The 22,311-nt window shown below is 39.5% G+C and overlaps 1 protein-coding gene across 2 annotated transcripts; it reads right to left on the bottom strand.

Moving 5' to 3' along the window:
- Positions 1 to 368: 368 nt before the first annotated feature.
- LOC110057055 (uncharacterized) lies at positions 369 to 18,944 on the bottom strand. Of its 2 annotated transcripts, none has more exons than XM_089271325.1 (8): positions 18,188 to 18,944; positions 12,369 to 12,817; positions 10,922 to 11,352; positions 9,565 to 10,327; positions 6,890 to 7,001; positions 5,238 to 5,487; positions 3,740 to 4,531; positions 369 to 2,048 (listed from the first exon to the last, which is right to left on the bottom strand). In XM_089271325.1, exons 2-8 carry the CDS (start codon positions 12,655 to 12,657, stop codon positions 783 to 785), a joined length of 3,903 nt encoding a protein of 1,300 aa, XP_089127451.1. In that variant the 5' UTR covers positions 12,658 to 12,817; positions 18,188 to 18,944; the 3' UTR covers positions 369 to 782. The 2 variants fall into 2 exon arrangements, with proteins under 2 accessions (XP_089127451.1, XP_089127450.1); XM_089271324.1 differs by having other exon boundaries at positions 12,369 to 12,860; positions 18,188 to 18,942.
- Between the last annotated feature and the right edge of the window lie 3,367 nt (positions 18,945 to 22,311).

Raw genomic sequence — 22,311 nt, 5'->3', positions numbered from 1 at the left:
GCTTATGTTTGTATTTTCTGATGAAAATTAAAATAATCGTCTTCGTATATACAGAAAGTACATTGGACTTCTTTTCGTTCCTCTGATAAACGTTTAAGAGCAGCTTCGCCTAAATATCAACTAGACTTGGAAATTGCGAAAAAATCGAATTTCTTCAAACTCGCCCAGAATGAAGTCCTACGGGCACTAGTTACAAAAATATTGTTTTAACTTCGATAAATCAAAAATGATTTTTCTGCGCAATTTTTTCGTTTCGATGCCCCAAATCAGCCAAAATCGATCGAAAATGAGCGGCATATTCAGAGGCCCGTAAACTCAAAAGTAAAAATCTTCATAACAAATTGATTGCACGTTGTATTTGTACTTCCTTTCTTGTATACTTAGAGCTAAACAGATCGCGATTTGATTAGAACTAAAATATTTGACGATTTTTCTAAATTAACGACCCAAGACAGCTAAACGAGAGGTCTACATTTAGCCTATTTTGAAATGCTAAAAAGGCGTTCTGGTACACGGCTTTTCCCTAAACGACTAGTTTGGTCTGAAAGAGCATTGTTTCTTCTTTAAATTAGTGAAATAAAATTTTTGGGTAAATAAAATCGCGAGCGCTGAGATGGCGAACTAACTGCAGCACTTCTCCTGAAAACGTGACCTTTGACCCAAGACTTCTCCCACGTATGAAATTTACAACTTCTTTCCAGGAGTGGTGTAAATTATTTCCGGTTAACCTCTACATGCGACTACCCTTAAATGTCTTGTGTAAAATGAATTGATATTGGACCTTAAGAGCAAACTACGCCACCATTGAAAGTCTTACCATGAACTATTCGCCACATTTTTTGAACAAGAGCTTCGCACTGCTTCTCCCAGCTGAAAGTATCTTCGTAACTTGTTCGCAGTCTTTGAATCTCTTGCAGCCGCTCTGCTCGGTCTTTCAGGCGGACGGCTGCGATTGCCTTGGCCCACTCTTTAGGCTCGGCTGACTCCACCACAAATGGCTTGCCTAATGGTAACGAACGCAGTGCATCTCCAAAACCCGAGTTTCCACTCACAAGAATGGGAAGACCAGCAGACAAGGCTTCCAGCGCAGTCAGTCCAAAACCCTCCGTCCTGGACGGCATGATAGCAAGGTCGACCTCGCAAAATAACTCCTTCAATCTCTCTTTGTTTTGCACAAATTTCCTGACGACCAGTTGATCTTTAGAGATTCCACATTGTATTAAGTTTTCTGCGACGTGCTGTTCTTTTCCATCTGGTGCGCCCACAAATATCAAACGGTATGAATTGTCCTTCAGTTCAACTATTGCTTTAGCAGCAATGTCATATCCTTTGAGACTGAAGTCTTCTTGATCACCGCGGCCAAAGATCAGCAGCCTAAAGTTCTTGCTCTCCTCAGTGGCTTTCCTTACGACTGAAAATTCTCTGAAAATACCAGGAGTCAGCTGAATGACATCTTGGTGTTCTTCGCAAGATCCCAGGTAAGCAGTGTAGGCGTCCTTCAACTTGGGTCCAACAGCTACAACAAGATTTGCTAACTTGCACAAGTCTACCTCTGTTCTGTGCTTCTCTTCACCTTTGGAAATCGCCTTTGAATAGTTCTTGTACATTCCCAGTTCTTCAGGTGCAGTATGCACTACCTGGACCCACTTACAACTGTGCGATTTTTTAATGACTTGGACTTGTTTACCAAGCTTCGCTCCATGACCCAGAACGATGTCAATGGCAAGGTCTCCGGGTGGGACAATCAAACATTCAAGGGAGTCGTAGCCCACGAGTCTCTCTGCTTCTCTAATGGCAATGTTGTGGCTCTTGGCGTCTATCCTTTCTTCTTCAGAACAGGCTGACGGTGGGACTAATAGAGTGACTTCTACTTCCATGTGCTCTGCCAGCTGGAAGGCAAGCTTTCTGTTTACGGTTGACAATCCTCCTTTTTTCGACCTCCACTCACTGCCTAAGAGAGTTACTTTCAAAGCTCTTTCGGACGTCCCTGGATTATCTTGTGCTGGCTCGCCCTGAGATGTGCCGGCTCCAGAGGAAAGACATAAATCCTACAAGAAAATGAAAACGTCTTAATAAAAATGCATCGCAGCCAATTTTCTCGGTATATATTGTAAGCGGGCATGAAATGCACTTCTCTTGCAATGTAAGACTGCATCACTTTTTTTTTTCCAACTTGGTTTATTTGGCTGCGCGTCACGAAAGCCAAAGTGAACACAAATGAAGGTAAAAGTTAACTGCGGCAATTTCATCGATGGTTTGCCAGATGTGAACAAGACAGGGGAATCCATTACTGTTGATCGCGACCTTAACAGATCTTTAGCTGTTTGAATAACTGTCACATCCTTCCTTTCGAATGCTACCCTAATGGCAAGTAATGGTGACGACTATCTAATAATTATTCGCCAAAGGCGAAGTGAACATTGGTGAATATTCACCGAGACGAAGTCGAAATGAATATTCACCAATGTTTACTGAGCCTGAGGCGAATAACTGTTTTAGTATAATTTTCAGAGGTGAATATTAAGGCCTACAAAATAACGTACTAAAACATAAAAACACAGACGCAATTGTTCGTGAGCATACACGTATGCAGCCGTAGTTTTAACGTTTACATCAATAGTCAATCAATTTACTCATCGAGTTCGGCAGTAAAACAAACGAGCGAAACACTACGAAAAATAAATTCATCTAGCACCTTCGTTTTATCGTCATGCATTTACGATTCATAAAAGCCTTGAATACGAGTTCTTGAAAAGATTTTTGGTCCAAGGGCGACAGCAGCCATTTTGAAAATTCTCTATCCTTTCAAATACCCTGGACTTGGAGTGATGTCTTTCGAATAAATGAAAACTTCATTCAGCAACTGTCCGCCATGTTTACTTGCCGAGATGACAAAGATGGCGAACTTAGTAACCAAGCTCTAGCGGGGTGACTATAGCGTCATATGATGAGCTTTTCGACCAATCAGAATGTTCAATTATTATATTTACCTCTGGAAATTATACTAATTATCGATTACTCCTCGAGCGCGCGTTCGATATGCGATGCTAGGGAGTTTCAGAAAACCACGACGGCAACGGCAACGGCAACGGGAACGTCGCTAAACAAAAAGGTTTAATGGGCAGAACAACAGCTGTGCACGTGCGCTATAATTCTTGGTACATTTCTTTGCCGTCCTCTGGAAAACAACAACGTAAAATGACCAAATTTCGCGTTGTTTGGAGAACGTGAACGACAACGGCTAATTTTTTAAATTTATATTCCGAATTTAACACTGTGTTCCATATTCAGTTTCGAGGTAATTTTGACAGTGAGAAACAAACTAAATGACTTTAGGGTATCTCGAGATTCGTAGGTAAAATATTAGTTCATTTTTTTAATCGACGTAGCGCGTAGCGCCGAGTTGGCTATAATCGTGTAATATCCAACAAGCGCGAGTGGAATAATTGTTTTATTAAAAACGCGACCAAAATATAGAAAGCTAAACTAAAATAAAAACGCCCAGAAAATCACGCGTACACTTACCGTATTTGTAGAGCATGGTATAAGAGCTCACAACCCATGATGACTAAGCCAATAAAAACTCTCGAATTGCATTATCCAACGATCCAGTTCTTAATAATAGATGATGGTAGATAACACCTCTTGCGTTTGTTTTGTAACACCCATGCTGAACTACTATGTCAACCACTGGTGTTATTACTTGTCAAATACATTACTTTTTATTCATAAATCATACCTGGCTTGTTCTTTGTGGGTACCAGTTTTCCAGACCACGAACTGTGAGTACTTTGCCACTGAAGCTTTTCATGCAGATCAAGCGTTCTCCTTGTTTTATTTCAAGGAGGTGCAAACAATCTTCGTGTGTGCACAAGGTTTGGCTGTGGTTTGCACACACTTGACGTCCCTGCAGACAGTAGGGGCATGCAACACAGAACTCGTACCGCAGATTACCAAGGTACTGAAACTGCTTCAACAAATCTTGTAAAGTGTCTTCCACAAAGGATCGCACATTTCTTGCTGTTTCTGGCGATGTCGAAACTGGAACTGCTTCCTCTTCAGTTCTTTGCTTGAGGGAAATCTTGATGAACTTCTTTTTGCAAATCAGAATCATATCATGTATTATTTGCCGACCAACAACAAACCAAGCTCCATCTCGGTACAGGTTTGGGGGTTGTGCGGATCCAATCTTGGAACACCAAGATATCGATCTTGAAACAAACTGAGAGAAGAATCCATGTGGAACAAAACCACCCACAAAGTGAAGATACAACGGGCAAGGATCGGTGGGCGATGGCTCCAGTTCACCAAGGTCTTCAGGTGGCGACTTAAGCTGAGCGGGTACAAAGTACTTCACATCAGTTGGCGAAGCTGAGAACTTGGCAATCAAACCAAATCGCTCCATCATGTCCAAGATGTCTTCCTTGACAAGGCCTTGCTGAACGAATTTGGAAAATACACGATCGACAAGTTCCATGCTCAGGACACCGCTTGTCTCTACCTCCCGCCAGTACTTGGATTCTACGGGATCCTAACAGCAAACAAAAAACAGTCTTACGTTCCACAATTACTTTTCATTGAAGCAAAGGAAGATTTATGAAACCGAAGCTCAACATGTCACGAGCATGTGACAAGAGAAAATCTGAGTCCCCGACGGCATTTGAACCCATTACCTCCCATATATCAGCTGAGTGCTATAACCATTGACCTATTGCGAAACTCATGGTTAGCGAGGCCATAATTATACTACAATTCTGAGGGATTATTTTTACAACCCTGATGGACCTTGCGTTCTGTAATTTGTCTCATGTATGTTCACTAGCACCAGTTAAAGACCAAGAGAAATGAAACGGAAATCGCCTCTCGTAAAAATTTATGTCACTGAGGTATGATGTATCTTAAGACTTCAGCCCGCACTTTACAGGTCCGTCTTTCATAATCTACCTTAATCTTGCTAAATTTAACTATCCCGGCAGCTTTTTGGTTACACCACATTTTAAGCTATTACTTTGAGACTTACTTTCTTTGAACGTAGTTTTAATCTAGGGCAAATAGCTACTTTAGTAACTTACACCGCTAATGCGCTCTCCTTCGCCCAGAGGAACAGACCTCATTTAAAAACTGTCCTCAATAAAAATATACGTAGGTCCATATGACCACGAGTTTGCTTGGGGAATACGCTAGGCGTTTCGTATAGAATATAGGCCTTTTAAGTGCTAAGCATAACGTCTTCGTACCGCTTTGTTGAAGGGTGGTATGGTTATCAGCATCTTGAATAGCTCAATTAACCATTGCGCCTTCAGTATGACTGTGCTGCGGTGCTTTACAATCATTCCGAGGTCATGATAAAACTGTAGCATGGCGTAGAACTGGTCTTCATCCTCAATAAAGCACACTTCTTTGGCATACGTTTGAAGTTGTTCCACATTCATGTGATACACATTCTCAGCTACCAAAGCTTCAACGACCTTTTCGAAGTTGAACCACCTAAAGAACAATCAAACAAAATAACTAATCAGCTTCGAAAAGTATTCAAATATTAAACATTTCCCCCTTAAAATTTTTAAAAACAAAGTTAAACATAACATCTTACAACCATATTGCCAACATTCACCTGAAACTTACTAGTCACTTATTTATTGCTAATTTACTTTATTCCTAGGTATTTAGTGATTTAGGGATTTGTTCCCGCCGCTTACGTATTTATTTATATTTTTCATTTTCCCCTTATTTTGTCTCCTTACTGCCCCTCCACCCCCTGAAGCTATAATGCCAACCAACTTCTTCATATAAAATAATTAATACTATTTCATTTCACTCAACTCGATTAGCTTTTAGTTATTCTGAGTGAATTTAACTAATTTTCTGTTTCAATTATCTTTCTTTTGTTACCAAGAGTTTTTATAGTTTGGTAATAAAGTGTACGCTTTATTGAAATCTCCTAACGGAAGAAAAAAGATGACATTCCAAAACATGGGCTTCGAACATTCCATAAAAGGGATAATTGATAGTTTCCATGGGAAAATTTCACAGAAAAAATCTTGGGAAATGCTATATGTTATCAAGATGACATATAAATGGAAAATTCCCATCGAAAGATTTTTACGGATATTTTCCCTGTAAAATTCGAAAGAAAGTACACAAAAAATCTCCATGTAATACTTCATAGAAATTTTAAGTTTAATCAAATGTAAGACATGGCTCGTCAAAAATCCTAGTTTCTCGATAAGAACACGCAATTCTTCTTTAATAAACTCATTGGAGAGCATTTCCTTGCTTCTCTCCACTTATATAGCCTAAATAATATCCTCGATATTTCAACGAATGTAGTTGCATTAAAATATATACCTTCCAAAACCTCTTTCCAAGAATAGTATCATATTTTCTGTATTAAATGTCGGTTCTCTGGGTTAAGCTATAATGGCTAAATACATGGCTGTCCAAAATGACAAACAAAATCCCTTGCTAATAAACTCAAGGCTAAAAGAATGCAGCAAAAACTAAATGTCGGGTCTACGTACAAGTCCAAGTTTGAAATGAACGCCACGGCGTTTAACCGAGAAAGTACGGTCAGTGCAAAGTAATGAAAAGATTGAGGGAAAATGGAAACACTAGTTGTGCTAATGTGATAAAATGATGTCAGATAGACAGACAGATAGACAGACCCTAAATATACTACACTACCCCTGTGTAGAACTACGAAGTGCACGGAAGAACAAAAATGAAATACATAAAAGGAAAGAGACATTCACCACCAATTTAGTTGCAAAGAAACCCAAAAAGGTCTCAGTGGGAGATCATAGCAATTGAATCCTTTTTACAGGCCTCTTGTGCAACGGTTGTTATCGCAAAGGTGTGAAGATCTCTTCCTCTTGCGATATCACTTTACTTGACTGGTATCCTCTCCCCCATGTATGGCTCCTCCCTCAAAACATCCATAATTTTGGTCCGAAGAGCATGAATTCCATCACCACTACCAACATCAGTGTCACTCCCTCGCCCTGCAAATTACAAATGGCAACAAGACCCTAAGCTGTAAAGCATCCAAACAAATTTAAGCGGCAGTTCCTAAGTGAATGGCAGTTGTTACAGATGAGCTCTTATTACCTGTGTCTTCTCTACACACGTGTGCTGATTTGTGCTACTTTCTGCTACAATTCGAGAGTACGGCTCAGGAAAGATATTATTAAACAAACATACTCTAAAATTCATGGTCCCTTAAACCAAACCAAAAATGAACCTTTTGAGGTATCTTAGGCAGAGGATGTAAACAATGTAAATCTTTTCAAGGCTATCTTTACCGCAAGACATACACCTAATGTATTAAGAGTCCCTGTCCATAAAAATGGAAAATAACTCGGCAAGGGTCGAAAATTCGATTTCGCTCATATTCTCATGGTAGATAGGCTAGCGCATGACAAAAACTACTGGATAGTTTTTTTGGCAAAATATCCTTTTATTTCAAAGAAATATGCAAATCACCAACTTCCGTTAAAATCGTCATTTGACGCACCATTTTGTTAAACAAGTTTGAGAGCCTCGCATGCAAAACCACATCATTCTTCCGTCTTTAAAACACTCAAATATTTTTGTGCAATGTTTAAATGTGTACTGGGTTGGTTTTAGGGAATGTTGCGTTGTCTTTTTGGGTGCAAAATAATTAAATTTCGAAGACATGTACTTCAATCACTTAAAAGTATTTCGGGTATATAATTAATAGACGTGTATTTGAATAATCACTCGTCATGCACCTTCAGTTTCAGACTCTTATCTGCCATCGCCCTTTCCAAAACAAAGTGTTTAAATTTTGAGTGGCCGCTGAATAGGGGTAAAGACAATAATGAAACCCTTATCGGAACGACCAAATGGTGGCCGCAGAGGTAACCGGTCAATAGGTGTTTTATTTACAATATTTTACTGACAATTGACAACAGTCCTCTATTTTCTGTTACAAACATACCAATGCCTCGCCACTAGGCAGACAAAATACGCCAAATAAAATGGCATGGCCAGGGCTATTTACTCACGTAATTACTAATTAAATTTAGTCTGTTTTCCTCATGAATTAGACACGTTGTGATTTCCTATATTTATTTCAGCTAGTTCTTGCCTTATTGATCTATAATTTGGTTCATGGCGAAACATCAAAACGTACAACAAACGTGATTTGGACCGAGGCCACGTACACTATAGAATACGATTATATAAATATACACATATTATTATATATATGAACAAACAGATGAACAATGATTAAATTGTTTCATTTATCCTGAGAGTGCTCTATACAAAATGGATCAAAATGTGCAGCATATGCCGTAACAGCATTGCGTGACGAACAAATCACGGCTGTAAGATTGTGCTGCGCCGACACGCTTATCAGCAATGGTCAGCAATCGATCAAACGTATTATTTTGGCGCAGTGCAAAACAAGCAACTATCTACAAATGACTCAGTCGTTTTTGACTTAGATGCAGTGATGTTCATATGCGCAGAAAGATGGTCACAGATTCATGGTATTCGACCAATAATAGGTTGACAGTTGGCGATGTACAACGGCGTTAACCTTGTGTAAACAAAAGGAAACTTCTGCTTTATGTGCGACGAATAGTGAGAGATCGACTAGAAACACGTCAAATCGGCTTTGGACCTGCCTTTTGCAACAAATAAGGTTAGAACATTTCGAAATTATCAGCTCTGTGTCTATTTCAACTTATTATAGGTCAAGTCATGTGGCGCATTCTAAAATATACGTCTAACCCGTAAATTGAAATTTGACGACGGATGGTCAAATATTTGCATTTTTGACGTACTTTGATAAGCTCTCGCGTCGCTCACAATCATTTGCCCAAAGAAATTTTTACAGGAATCTGTAGATCATCCTTCTGCGATTCAACCACCAGAAGCTTAATCCATTTGAAGGTTTCGCACATGGTGAAAATTAATTATATACACGAAATACTTTTAAGTGAATGAAGTACATGTCTTCGAAATTTAATTATTTTGCACCCAAAAAGACAACGCAACATTCCCTAAAACCAACCCAGTACACATTTAAACATTGCACAAAAATATTTGAGTGTTTTAAAGACGGAAGAATGATGTGGTTTTGCATGCGAGGCTCTCAAACTTGTTTAATAAAATGGTGTGTCAAATGACGATTTTAACGGAAGTTGGTGATTTGCATATTTCTTTGAAATAAAAGGATATTTTGCCAAAAAAACTATCCAATAGTTTTTGTCATGCCTTAGTCTATCTACCATGACAATATGAGCGAAATCGAATTTTCGACCCTTGCCGCGAAATTAAGAATTTGTCTGATTTTTACAGGCAGGCACTCTTAAAACTGTTCCCTCCATACAAAACAACGTCAATTCTAAGAAAGGCATGGCCAGTATTTAAAGAGATCCTTGTTTTACCAATTTGCTTTACTGATGGATTTAATGAAGAAACCAAATGCAGACTTAAACCTGAATTAGCTAATAGTCATATCTAAAATGTCTGTTTATTGTAATCTGAAATGTTTTATTTCAATCAGTGGTCCAGCACAACAAAATTGTTTACCTCTTTTAGGCCTTTGCGCAGGCTTGACAAACAAATTCTTCATCTTGCGTAACAATGACTTATCGCCCAGCCCGGTGTTGTCAATGCTGAAGAATGGCCGGATAACATGCTTCTCGTATTCCTTACCAGATATTTCCTGCTGTATTTTTGATGTCGTAGCCTTGATATCCTCAACTGGTTTATCAGCATGAGTGCCAACAATGAACACTGGAGGTCGGAGATATGGCAGCATGCCGCCTGAGTTGCTAACCATTTCCTTTCCTGTTGGTCTGATACTGTGAATTGTTACCAGCCATGACAGCAGATTCTCCAGATTTGTTTCGTTATTTGGGTTTTCCAAAAATTTATCACATGTTCCTTGTCTAACACAGGGCTGGGCTGGGGAGTCTAGTGCCTTGCTGAGGTTGTGCACCAGGACATAAACTGCTCGTGATGACAGGAACACAGGGTGAGAAGCGTAGTACAGGTGCTGTCCGGCAAAATCCCACAAATCTACAGTAACTATGGTTTCTTTCTTGTCATCAGCATTTTTAGCGTCACCGTGCACGCCTTTAAGCATGTTCCTCAACCTCAGATACGCATGTTCTGTGACGTCATCTGGAGGCGAGGTTGCATGCATCATTAATGTTGAATTTCTACTTGAACTTACACTGCTGTCATCTGGGAGGTCATCAACGGTATTGTTTGTTACAGCTTGCACTTGCATTTCACTCTCTGGCGGGGAAATGGTTGAGTTCTTGAGATTGCCAACATTTTCAGGAACCTAAAATGGAGTTTTTAAAAGAGGTAGCATTTTCGTTTCATTAGGACCTGCTTATTCCAGTATCGATAATTATATCTGAGAAATAGTGTAGGATTACTGAAAAAGAACTGTCACATTTTTGCCCACAGGAACTCACTTTGCATTGTAAATGAGTCTACCTTATCTATCTAGTCTGACTACAATTCAGTCAAAGCCCAAATATTATGTATACTAGCTCCTTTTTTCTATACCGTAATCCTGTTTCAAAAATGCCCAGTTTTATGCTCTTAGAAGATAGGTACACGAGTCGCGTCCTGTGGCGCCATACAACAGCTTCAACCGTGCTATGGTGCCGGGGTGTGCTGTCAAAGTAAGTTGCAAATAGTCAATCAGGAAGTAGATATCAGTCCTATGTCTGGGACGTTACTCTTGGCCTATCAGTGTTACTCAGCATTGTTTTACACTGATCACTCCTCGACCTCTTACATGTAGGTACTAATGATCTTCAGCCACCAAAAGAGATTATATATGGTCGCTTTTAGTGTCGTTTTCAATTAACATCGACAATACCATTCACTTTTAAACTAGAGTCGCCCGAGACCTCAACGTACAAACCTGATTCATTTCCAAGCTGTTCTTGCCCACCTCCATTGTTGATTCTTCTCCTGTCAGTTTTAGATCTGATTCCATTACCGACTCTTCCTTTAGTTCATTGACTATACAGTGATAATGTTTTTCAGCTAACATTCTTGATATGTCTTCAGAAAATTCCGCCAGACTTGGCTTAATCTCGCTAGTGGAATTCCAGTTTTTCACTTGATCGACTTCAATCTCGCAGACTGAAGGATCAACTTCGATTCCCTCAGTACTCTGTTCTTTAGGGTTAAATGGCAAACCTAAGAGAGACTTCTTCAGACTTGTTTTCCCTGCACGATCCTGGCCGACCAATAATACTCTACCACGGTAAACATTCACAGAACCATCCTTCAAAGCCTTTTCATAGAACAGCTTTGCAACATCTCCCTGTGCTTGTATTTCTCCTGGAACTATGGGTGTAATTGTAAGAAAATGCAGTGATTTTTCTGATTGCCAAGGCTGTTTATATGGGAATAGCTGTTATTGCAGTTGAGTCTGCGGTCAAATATTCTTTCGTTTTAACAGGCATGCAAACGACGCGAAAGGGTCAATGATTGACACTTTCGCCTCGTTTGTGTGTCAAGCCGCTGATAACTGCAATAACAGTTATTAACGAAGTGATATTGGTTATTGTCGTATGCTTCAATCACAGAGGTTCGCCAGTGATTACAAAGTAACAAATAAGCACAACTTGCGATCATAACTGCGTATCTTATTCGCATCCACATTAGAATACGCGAATTTTTGTTTACACTTTTTGCCTCATTAGCATTTGCTTATCACTATCTGATGACGCTAATCAAAGAAATACTCTGAATATTGAAAGGGCATAACAGTTTCAGTTACCTCGGAAAATTTGAGCCCAATACACGAAATGGTTTCGGAGAAATTCTCTTCTAAAAACTCGAAATTTTACAGAGAAATGTATGGGTCATTAACTTTTTTGCCATACTGCAATTTTTCAGTTTTTGATGGCTGATATTTCCTTCAATTATGCTTGCAAAGAGCTGAAAGTTGCACAAATTGCTTCACTTAATCAGCTTTATCAACTTTTCCATTTAGTTCATATATACGGCCGCGGCTTCTTTGAGTCACGTCGTATGCTAATGAGGAAAAATGTAAACAATGACGTCAGCAAAGATTCGCCTATACACTAAATACATGTAATAAATGGACCGTAAGCATAGATTATAAAATTCTAACATGGCTTCAAGGCTTAGGGGACTACAACCAAAGAAACAACATCGAGGTTGAGGTACGAATAAATGGTTTCTTTTGTTTTAGTCCCTCAAGGTTCGGCGGCATACTCTATTAGAATTGGCCTATTAACAACAACTTTAAGAGGTATGCAGTCAACTCAGATATGTAGCTAGATTATGATACACCAGGGCACGGCATAACGTAACCGGGCAGGTTCTATGCTAACCTGCAATGTCTAATGACATCCCTTGCGTCATGAGACTTTCAATTTCTTCAAAGCCCAAGGGGTTCCCTGCCACGGACAGCTTTTTAAGACGGTGTAAGTCAACGATATCTTCATAGATTCTTTCTACATTGTTGTTCCTCAATTCCAGCTCTTCTAATTTTTCCAGATTTTTCATATTTGCCGGCAGTGTTGAGAGTTCATTGTCATTCAAAAACAAGTGCGTCAGGTTGATCAGGGCGACAACAACTTCAGGAAACTGTGTTAGCTTGTTGTGGTTCAAATTCAGCATTGCGAGGTTCGTGAGGTTGCTTGCACTTGCTGGCAACCTTGTGAGTTCATTGTGTGAAAGATTTAGTATTTCCACCTCCTTCAGTTCTGTGACCTTATCTGAAATCCTTAACAATCTCCTCCCTTCCAGATTTAAAGCGTTGCTATCTTCACTTGTCCTCCTAAGCGCAAACGTTGAAATATGTTGGATATCCAAATTATAAGCTACGAAAAATTAAAATGATAATTCCTGATTTAGTTTATTTAAAAAAGGTTCCTGTCGTAAATTCAAGGCTCAGCTGTCTCTGACGCCCAGTATCAAAACCACAAAACCGAAACATAACTTGCCCATAATGCCTCAGTACTATTTAAGTCCACATTGGACACGAGAAAAACATGCCAGTAGTTTAAATTTTAGCAGCAGAATATTAAAAGCGATTGAGCGGCATCAACAATATGCTGTATGTGTATTTCAGCGGCCCGGGACAAGTATCGTACTTAACAAAGCTTTTCTCGTCAGGGCCTTACAACAATGACTCCTCACTCTCAATCGAAAGATGATGTGACGGAATTGGAGAAATGGTACGAGCAAAGCAGACTTAGAAGACTCTGTTGAGGTTACTACTCTTCCCAGTAGACCGCGACACCCTCGAATTTTTTCGCCGCCTTTAGAGTAACGTTTTTGATGCCGCGAGTTTGTTTCAAACCAATCACGTGGTACATTGAAATGCGCCATGTGAGGACATTTTTTCTGTAGCGTCGTGACTTTTTCGTATCACGTGATGTTCATTCACAACGTGTTTATCTTCGAGAGGAAAGCTTATCGTGTCGAATGCGTCTAAAAAACCCCTCCGAATTTGTCCTGATCATCTTCTATCCTCAGCTGATAAACAGCGGCCACGCCGACAGTTCTATGGCAGACAAAAAGCGCGGTAAAGCTTTCCTCTTGAAGATACGTTGAACACTACACTAGGAGTGGGCAGGAACTTCCCCCACTCACAAAACAGCTGGAGCACAGACATAAGTCAAGAGTGGCACAACTTTAACAACCACAGGTTAGGCTGTACTGATATTTTAAACTTTGGCTACTGACATACCTTGCATACAGTTGCTGCGCCCGCAGTACAAGCGTCAGTCAAAAACAAGCTGCCCTTATAATAGTCTTTTTCTTCGCAGTTAACAAAAATAGAGAGAATGCTAAAGTTGCTTTGGCCTCTTCACAAACTTCACTCGAGAACTCTGAGTTAAGGTATCAGTATAGCCCAAAATTTACCATTTTTCAAAAGAATTGTTTTTCGCTTTTTCAGATAAATCTTATTGCGATCTTTCATTAAAAAAAAAATACTATGAAAAAAGATTGATTCTAAGCAGTTATAAACGAAAAACCTTTCCTTGCATTAAATACCTCTAACTGATAGCTGTCAACGGGTTGTCACGAGAAGTGCGTTAAAAAGTTGCGTGACAGATTGCCGCCATAATGCCCTTCAAGTCATTTATTTTTTATTGTATTAATATCAGTAGTAGAGTTTCTTAGCAGTGTTCCCTAATTAGTATGGTGTATTATTTCCAGGCTATAAGGTTTTTGACACTTTAATAAAGTTCTCACTCACTCACTCACTCACTCACACGTAGTACGATTGTCTAACGTTTGTGTTTGGTAGTCGTCGAGCCGTTCTGAATGTTCTGCGTTTGTTGATTGTTAATTTGAGCTTAAATATGTCGTCGGAGAAACGCAAAAGTTCTTGTCCATTTGCAAGTGCGAAGAAATCACCACATAGCAAAATGTCAGGGCAGAAATGTTTCAAAAACAATCGATCAGAATTGGGCTGATGCGTTATCTAGGTAGCGACAAAGGTTCCCGCTTCGAGCAGGAGAAGTTGCCTGCACTGAACGAGGAAGATATTGGACATTCTCTGAGCAATACTTCGTTGGCGCTTTCGCCGTTCGAAGCGGTAACGGTAACATCTCAACTCAATCGGTATCTCGTTGGTTTCCTTTACGTTGTTTACGAGTGCCCTCTTGCATTGCCTACGGCATCTCTAAGCTAATGCGTTTTACAGATCGAAAAGAAGAAACAGACGCGAAAAATATTTTCTTACTAACCTGGGAGCACGAGCGGTGGAATTCAGATCTTGCAAAGGATATTTTCCGCCGGAAGCAGCATTCGAGGGGTAACCCGAAAACACGGATCCCCGGTCCGCGGATCCCCACTACGGACCGGGTCCGCGGACCACCTATGGACCGGTCCACGTACTACCCCTACAGACCCCCTCTACGGACCACCCCCAAAAATAGAATTTAAAAAATCATTAATTACTATCCAACTGCAGCAAATAGCGTCCAAATAACAGTACAAAGATACAGCGATATTGTAGTTATTTGTACAGTTGAAAACCTGTTTGCTGTACAGGTCGGCGCGCGCACGCAAAACTGTCACACTCTTCTTCTTTTCATTTCTTTTGATTTTCACAGCAGTTGAATTATCAATCTCTTATTAGATGTTTTGGTGTGTAGTATCGCTTTATATTTTTTACTCATTGTCTATTAGATAACTCGTGCCGGCAAAATTTCGAACGTTACATTGTGCAAATGTAACCGACTTCCGTTCATGCTCGGGCGCAAGTTATATCATTACACACTGCCTTTTCCTTTGTGCTCATTTGTGCTCTTTCCCCTCTGCCATTTTGTTTAGCCCATTCTCCCGTGGGTTCGTGAACTCGTTCCAGGCTTCACAATTTTCTCAGCGAAATTACAGAAACAAACAAACTTAAACAAGTTAAAAACACATCTTACATAACCAGATTGAGCCCTGAATAGAGGGTAAGAACTTTCTTTCTTTTTGTCATTGGCATGTCACACTGAAAAAAGCTTTTTAGCATTTTTTTTTTGGGGGGGGGGGGGGTGGTGTTAAAAATTCAAGGCTGTTACATTTGCACGGTGTAACACTAAAAATTTCACCGACACGAGTAATCTACTAGACACCCCATCAGTGAAATCTTTATTTATTATTTTTTCTCTATTTTGGGGTGGTCGGTAGAGGGGGTCTGTAGGGGGAGTCCAAGGACCGGTCCCTAGTGTAGTCCGCGGACCAGGTCCGTAGAGGGTCCGCGGACGAGGGGGTCAGTGTTTCCGGGTTACCCACATTTGAACCCGCTTTGTAATTGAACTCTCTTGTTTAAGTAAATGAGCCTTCACTTTATCGATCAACCCGTCATTATTTTCACACGTTTGCGTAACTATCTCATTACACCGGAAGAGCGCCCTAAAGCCTATTTTCCTTCGTATCCCGGAACAAAAATTTCAGCGAGTGAAGCACACCATTTGAGTTCGTTTTTGGACAGAATGTTGCCCGAAAATCAGGCAAAAAACAAACGGTGTTGGGAAATTTTCAGTTTTTGCTTCTTTCAAAAGTTATGACTATTTTAGTGAAGAAAACGCATGTTTTATCAACTTTCAAAGTGCCAAAAACAAACCACACAAGTAATCAAAATTTCCCGCCACCGTGTTTTAGAGAAAGGAAGAAAAGAATAGATAGCGATGTTCATCGCGTCCTCTCGCTTAAACCCGATCGGGAACGAACTTGATTAGTGAACCTCTGTACTTTGGGAAATAGAGCACTATAATTGGAAAACCTTAATTTTCTTATTTTAATAAATATACCTTCGTAATCTACAATTCTTAGCTTTCAGAAAAAATATACTTTACTGCGGTTTGCGTCAAATGTCCGACCGTAAAGCGGCGCAAACGAATGATCGTCATTTGGAGTAAACTGATACCTTAATTTGACGAGGAGCAACATATTTTGCTCAAAATATATAGCACAACTAATATGCTACCTAGCGACACTCGGCGAGTGAAGAGCGAGTCGCCGGACGCGCCCGGAGAAACTGATCTTCGGCGCCAAATTAAAAGCTTGGAGACACAAAATTTTTCATATTTTTCACTTTTTACAATCTGCTGTGGCTTTCGAAGTTATAGTTTTCTTTATGTTAATATTCAACGCTGTCTCTAGTGAGAAAAGTTTCCCGACTTCAAAGCCTTTCCTGTTAACAAACATTGACATCGACAATAGTTTCCCCCGGCCCTGCTAAATCCTGATTGGTCAATTCAAATTAATAACATAAATCACTTTATTACAGTGTTAATAATACACATGAAAAAATTACTCGATTCTGATTGGCTAAGAGCAGTGCAGTTCAAGTGTAACACCAGTGCAAAAAGTGTAACATCAGTGCAAAAGTGTAACACCAGTGCAAATTACACATCGAAATTCTGGATTATGATTGACTGAACAAAATAGGAACTTTTCTAAAAAATGATATCACGTAAAATGATGACGAAAATTTGCGCTGAAACTTTGAAAAAAGTTTTCTCAAATGAGAAAAAATGGCTTCAAGAAAGATCTTCCGGCACTTCCTCCGCGCGAATTTTTTCATGTTTATATTATTAATAAGTAATCATACGGTTTTTCTCGTTCAAGTTGGAGTTAATTTGCACTTGTGAGTTTTTCAAAAAGCTGAAATTACACTCGCCGAAGCGGCTCATGCAATTTCAGCTTTTTGAAAAACTCACTCGTGCAAATTAATTCCAAATTGAACTCGAAACCGTATGATTACCTATACAAAAGCCTTTAGCACTACTGTGCTAATTAACGACACTGAAATGAGTAAACAAATATTGTAACTTGAACAGACACATGTTAAAAATCCAAACTGGCAGGAGACTGAGCAGTTGGCTATTTACAAAGCGTGGAGGAGTTGGATCTCGGACCACCAAACACAAATCCATCTAGTGGCAGGTAGGAGATTTGAACTCGGGACCTCCGCATTACAAAAAAGTGCCAACCTACTTCATGCCAACTTCACGTCCTGAACTAATAACAAATGAGCAGGAACAAGTTTTAACCGATTTGAAAGCGAATTGGTGTCCTGACAGACTATTAAGGAAGTGTCTCAACAATAAAACAAACCTAGACAGTCACAGGAGAGGGCACTGGAGTTTGCGGTGCTTCCTTATGTTAAGGGTGCATCTAATCGTTTGGATTGCGTCCTCCAAAATTTTCACATTTGACTATCTTATAGACCGCTTAGAACATTACCTCATAAAACGCCCAAGGACCGACCAACGATCAACCAAGTCCTAAGGATCGTATACAAAGTGAGGTGCTATAACTGTTTCTTCGCCTAGATTATGGAGAGTACTTGTAAGCGCTCGTGGAGCTCGCAAGGAGTAAAACATGCGAGCAACAGCGAATCAGGAAATAAACAACATACTGAGTCCAGGGATAAACAACTGATACATGCCCGGGTCTTCGAACGAGCTGTGACCAAATACCACAAGAGGAGTTATATGTAGGAGTTAGGGCAGCGATGACGTTAACCAGGGTAAAACGTTCCCTCGCGCTTACGCATCTCTAATTCAAATTAAAAACGACAGCACACAGGTTTGTAGTACAAGCAGTAACGAACCCTTTAATATTGTAGCTATGACGAAGGTGAACAGAAAATACCCAAAAATTTAGTAAAACAAAAACAGATCGGTTTTAAACTCACCTATTGTTAAGAACAACTTTTCCACATTCTCACCGGTTAATGATGACACTTCCATAAATAGATCCACATCATTGTCATGTGCAAAAGACTGACCATTCTACACAGTCAAATTCAAGAAACAAAACCCTGTTCAATGAGCTGAATCTGTAGTTTCAGTAGCCTAGGAGGGAAACTGGATTTACACAGGTACACTGTACAAAGATAACCATAGGGCGCCGTTTGTAATGATCAATTATTTATTTTACTTTTGGTCGTTTTTATTTTCGTGATAACTTGGTTTTTTTTTAATGATTATTCATTACTAACCACCCATTCACAAATTGCGTGTTTTTTGTTTTTTTTTTTTTTTTACAAGAGTGCACGGTAACGAATCCTACAATCTGATTGGTTTTCAGCGCAGTCCGGATTTTTCTAAATCTCTACCCACGGTCTTGAACTTTTGTCCTCCAGTTTACAAGATAAGGAAAAATAAATAAGTTATTTAAGAGCCATGCCCATAGCTATGGACCAAACAACGGCACAAGTCGAAAAATCGATTTTGCTCATTTTTTGCCCATAGATTGGCCCTAGCTAGTAAACAAACGGACCATAGTTAGTTTCTGCTAATGCAGCTTTTTTGGGAAGAAATTTGCGAAAAACGATTTCGCCCCGATTGAGCTCAAAATCTACTTCCTGTTATGCTAAATTTTCTGAAAATTTGATTGCTTTGCGCGTCACGCAGCAGCTAGTTGAGAATCTTTCAATGGTCTTTACATTCAGCTCAGGTCTTCATGGTATGACTGAGTGAAAAATAAAATAAATCGAGGTTTCTTTTGAGCCCGAAACGAGATCGAACAGAAACGCAAAATATTACGATGTGTTGCAAACGAATTATAGCACTAAAATATCGCCATATTTTTCTATGGGCTATAACTTTAAATACCATAAAAACACTTTCTACGGGTTAACTGTACACCCACCTGTTTGAAAATCAAAAAACATCTCTGGGCAAATGGTTTTAAGTCGCCCGCCTTGGCCTGTGCTTCTCATAAATTTTTCCCTGAACCGCCGTGAGAATGTAAACAATTGCGTGACGCGGGCGGTCACCCTGAATACATCATTCGTTTCCAACAAACCGCAGAACACAATGGACCACTTTTAACTTTAATATTTTGAAAGTCATCGCTTTGGAAATTTCGTTAATTAAAAACGCCAATTAAAAGCAATTTACTTGGAGTTCGGGTGTTATTGCTATGTCGTTTTAAGCTGTCGTTCTTTCTTTGATCATTTTAATTACAAGAACGAGTTCTAGAAAGAAAATCGTTCTAAGTTCATTTGTTAAGCGTAATGACAAGTCGATATTGTTGGTTTGCAGCCTTACGTGATCTGAAGGAACGTTACAGTGATTAAATTTGTATTTGTTGATTTCGACGGATCGATTTTCGGTTAAACCTTTTTATTTGTCCAAGCACATTTAGTGCCTTTTCTCCTGCTAAAAAGTCGGAAAAAGTAAAGTAAACAAATCCTAAAAGTTTAAATCATAAATAAGAGGCATCAACAGTGCGAGTGTCTGGGTAAGCTAAGCTGTTAATTTGAACAATTACTGTGCTGGACGGATTGCTTTCCAGGTTACGCACGTACTATACATATAGTTCATTGTGCGCGAATGTTTCTGTTTCAAACAGCTGAAATGAATCCGAAAACTTTTGAATCCGGAGAGTTTTGTCGTGTAAACGATTTTCTCTCGAATCCGGATATTTTTCCGCCTGTGATCTTTTGAGTTTGCGGTGGAACGGAAATGGCGGATTACATGATCCAGTCGTAGTCGAGTCGTAGGCTCATTGATGGCCATTTGATGGCGGTCGCTGGGTGATTACCTCGTGCTGTTTCAGGTGTAGGTAATCACTTTTATAATGGGTAATGCCATATTCCTCAGAAACCCAATTTATACTTTACTGCGCAGATGACGACGATGGCACGATCAAAAACCTCGACGGTTCTAGATATTAAGTAAAGACCAGAATAAATACCTTGAGGGACCTGACATGATGGACAACAGTACCGTAGTCAGCGAGTTGAAAGAAAACTTCAGACTGTCTCAACCTACCCCTAGCCTTATTTTCGGAGGCATTTCGTTTCTCGTTGTCGAGGCAACAAACTGCTTGTTAACCATTCCATCATGAATGTTCCCGGAGTTATCGTCGTGTGTAAACGGTTAAGAATCCGAATATCCTTTCACTGTAAACCCCTAATAATCCGAATACTCTAAAATTGATGAATCCGGGAACTTTTACGAATCCTAAAAAAACTCCTTTAGTGTAAACCTGGTCCTAGATCGACCACTGTTATGTTTATTTGTCTACCGGTGTTATGATCTGCAAATTTCAGTTAATTGATCAAACAACCAAAGTAGAAAAGATGGATTTTTTTCCCAGTATGATTGAAACTTAAACGCAATTTCTTCCTCGGCTAATTCAATTCAAGAAATTCCGGGTTTTCTAGCTGAGTTTGAGCATATGGTGTAGGTACAAATTTTCTACACAGCTAGAAGAGCTGAGATGCCGTCACGCAGTTAGTAGTTTATAGAATTTATGGTATTTCTACTTGACTTTATCTGTCAGTCAATGATTCAATTGCCATAAACCATAGAGGATTGGTTAAGTGTATCTTTAAAACTGCGACTGTATTGTAAGTTATCAGTGAAATCAATAAAATAAACAAGTGTTAAAATCATTTCCCGGAGTACTGTAGTAACGTTCTTTATCGGGGATGTCGTGGGTGTTGCAATGCAAATGAAAAAATATATATATGTATACATACCAACTTAAACAAAAAACAAACAAACAAACAAAAAAATTTCCATTATTTTATCCACACAACGTTTCAAAAATTGCTTTCATCGGATTACTGGAAACGAATATTTAATCGAGAGTGGCTATCCCCGTCACGCAATTGTTTACATTCCAACGGCGGATTTTGGGCAAAATCTATGAGAAACACAGGCCAAGGCGGGCGACTTGAAACCATTTGCCCAGAGATATTTTTGATACCTTAACAGGTGGGTGTATATCTAACCCGTAGAAAGTGTTTTTATGGTATTTAAAGTTATAGCCCATAGAAAAATATGGCGATGTTTTTATGCAATAATTCTCTTGCGACACATTTTGCGTGTCAGTTTGATCTCTTTTCGGGCTCAAAACTAACTTTGATTTATTTTATTTTTCGCTCAGTGATACCACGAAGACCTGAACTGAATATAAAATCCATTGAAAGATTCTCAAGTAGCTGTTCTGCGGAGCGCGAAGCAATCAAATATTCGGAAAATTCAGCAAAACCGGAAGTAGATTTTGAGCCCAATCGGGTCGAAATCGTTTTTGGCATATTTCTACCAAAGAAAGCTGTATTAGCAGAAACTATGGTCCGTTTCTATTCTTACTAGGACCTATCTATGGACGAAATACAAGCGAAATCAATTTTTCGACTTGTGCCATTGATAGGCGATTTAGGTCCATTTTCATAGGCATTCACTCTTAAGAGCCAGTGCCCATAACTATGGACCAGACAACGGCACAAGTCGAAAAATCGATTTTGCTCATTTTTTGCCCATAGATTGGCCCTAGCTAGTAAACAGACGAACCATAGTTAGTTTCTGCTAATGTAGCTTTTTTGGGGAGAAATTTGCGAAAAACGATTTCGACCCGATTGGGCTCAAAATCTACTTCCGGTTTTGCTGAATTTTCCGAATATTTGATTGCTTCGCGCTCCGCAGAACAGCTACTTGAGAATCTTTCAATGGATTTTATATTCAGTTCAGGTCTTCGTGGTATCACTGAGCGAAAAATAAAATAAATCAAAGTTAGTTTTGAGCCCGAAAAGAGATCAAACTGACACGCAAAATTTTACAATGTGTCGCAAACGAATTATAGCACTAAAATATCGCCATATTTTTCTATGGGCTATAACTTTAAATGCCATAAAAACACTTTCTACGGGTTAACTGTACACCCACCTGTTTGAAAATCAAAAAACATCTCTGGGCAAATGGTTTTAAGTCGCCCGCCTTGGCCTGTGCTTCTCATAAATTTTTCCCTGAACCGCCGTGAGAATGTAAACAATTGCGTGACGCGGGCGGTCACCCTGAATAC

The sequence above is a fragment of the Orbicella faveolata genome, unplaced genomic scaffold (assembly GCF_042242905.1).
Source record: "Orbicella faveolata isolate gen_17 unplaced genomic scaffold, um_ofav_v1 contig_34, whole genome shotgun sequence".
NCBI lineage: Eukaryota > Metazoa > Cnidaria > Anthozoa > Scleractinia > Merulinidae > Orbicella > Orbicella faveolata.
This window is presented reverse-complemented; position numbering and strand designations above follow the sequence as displayed.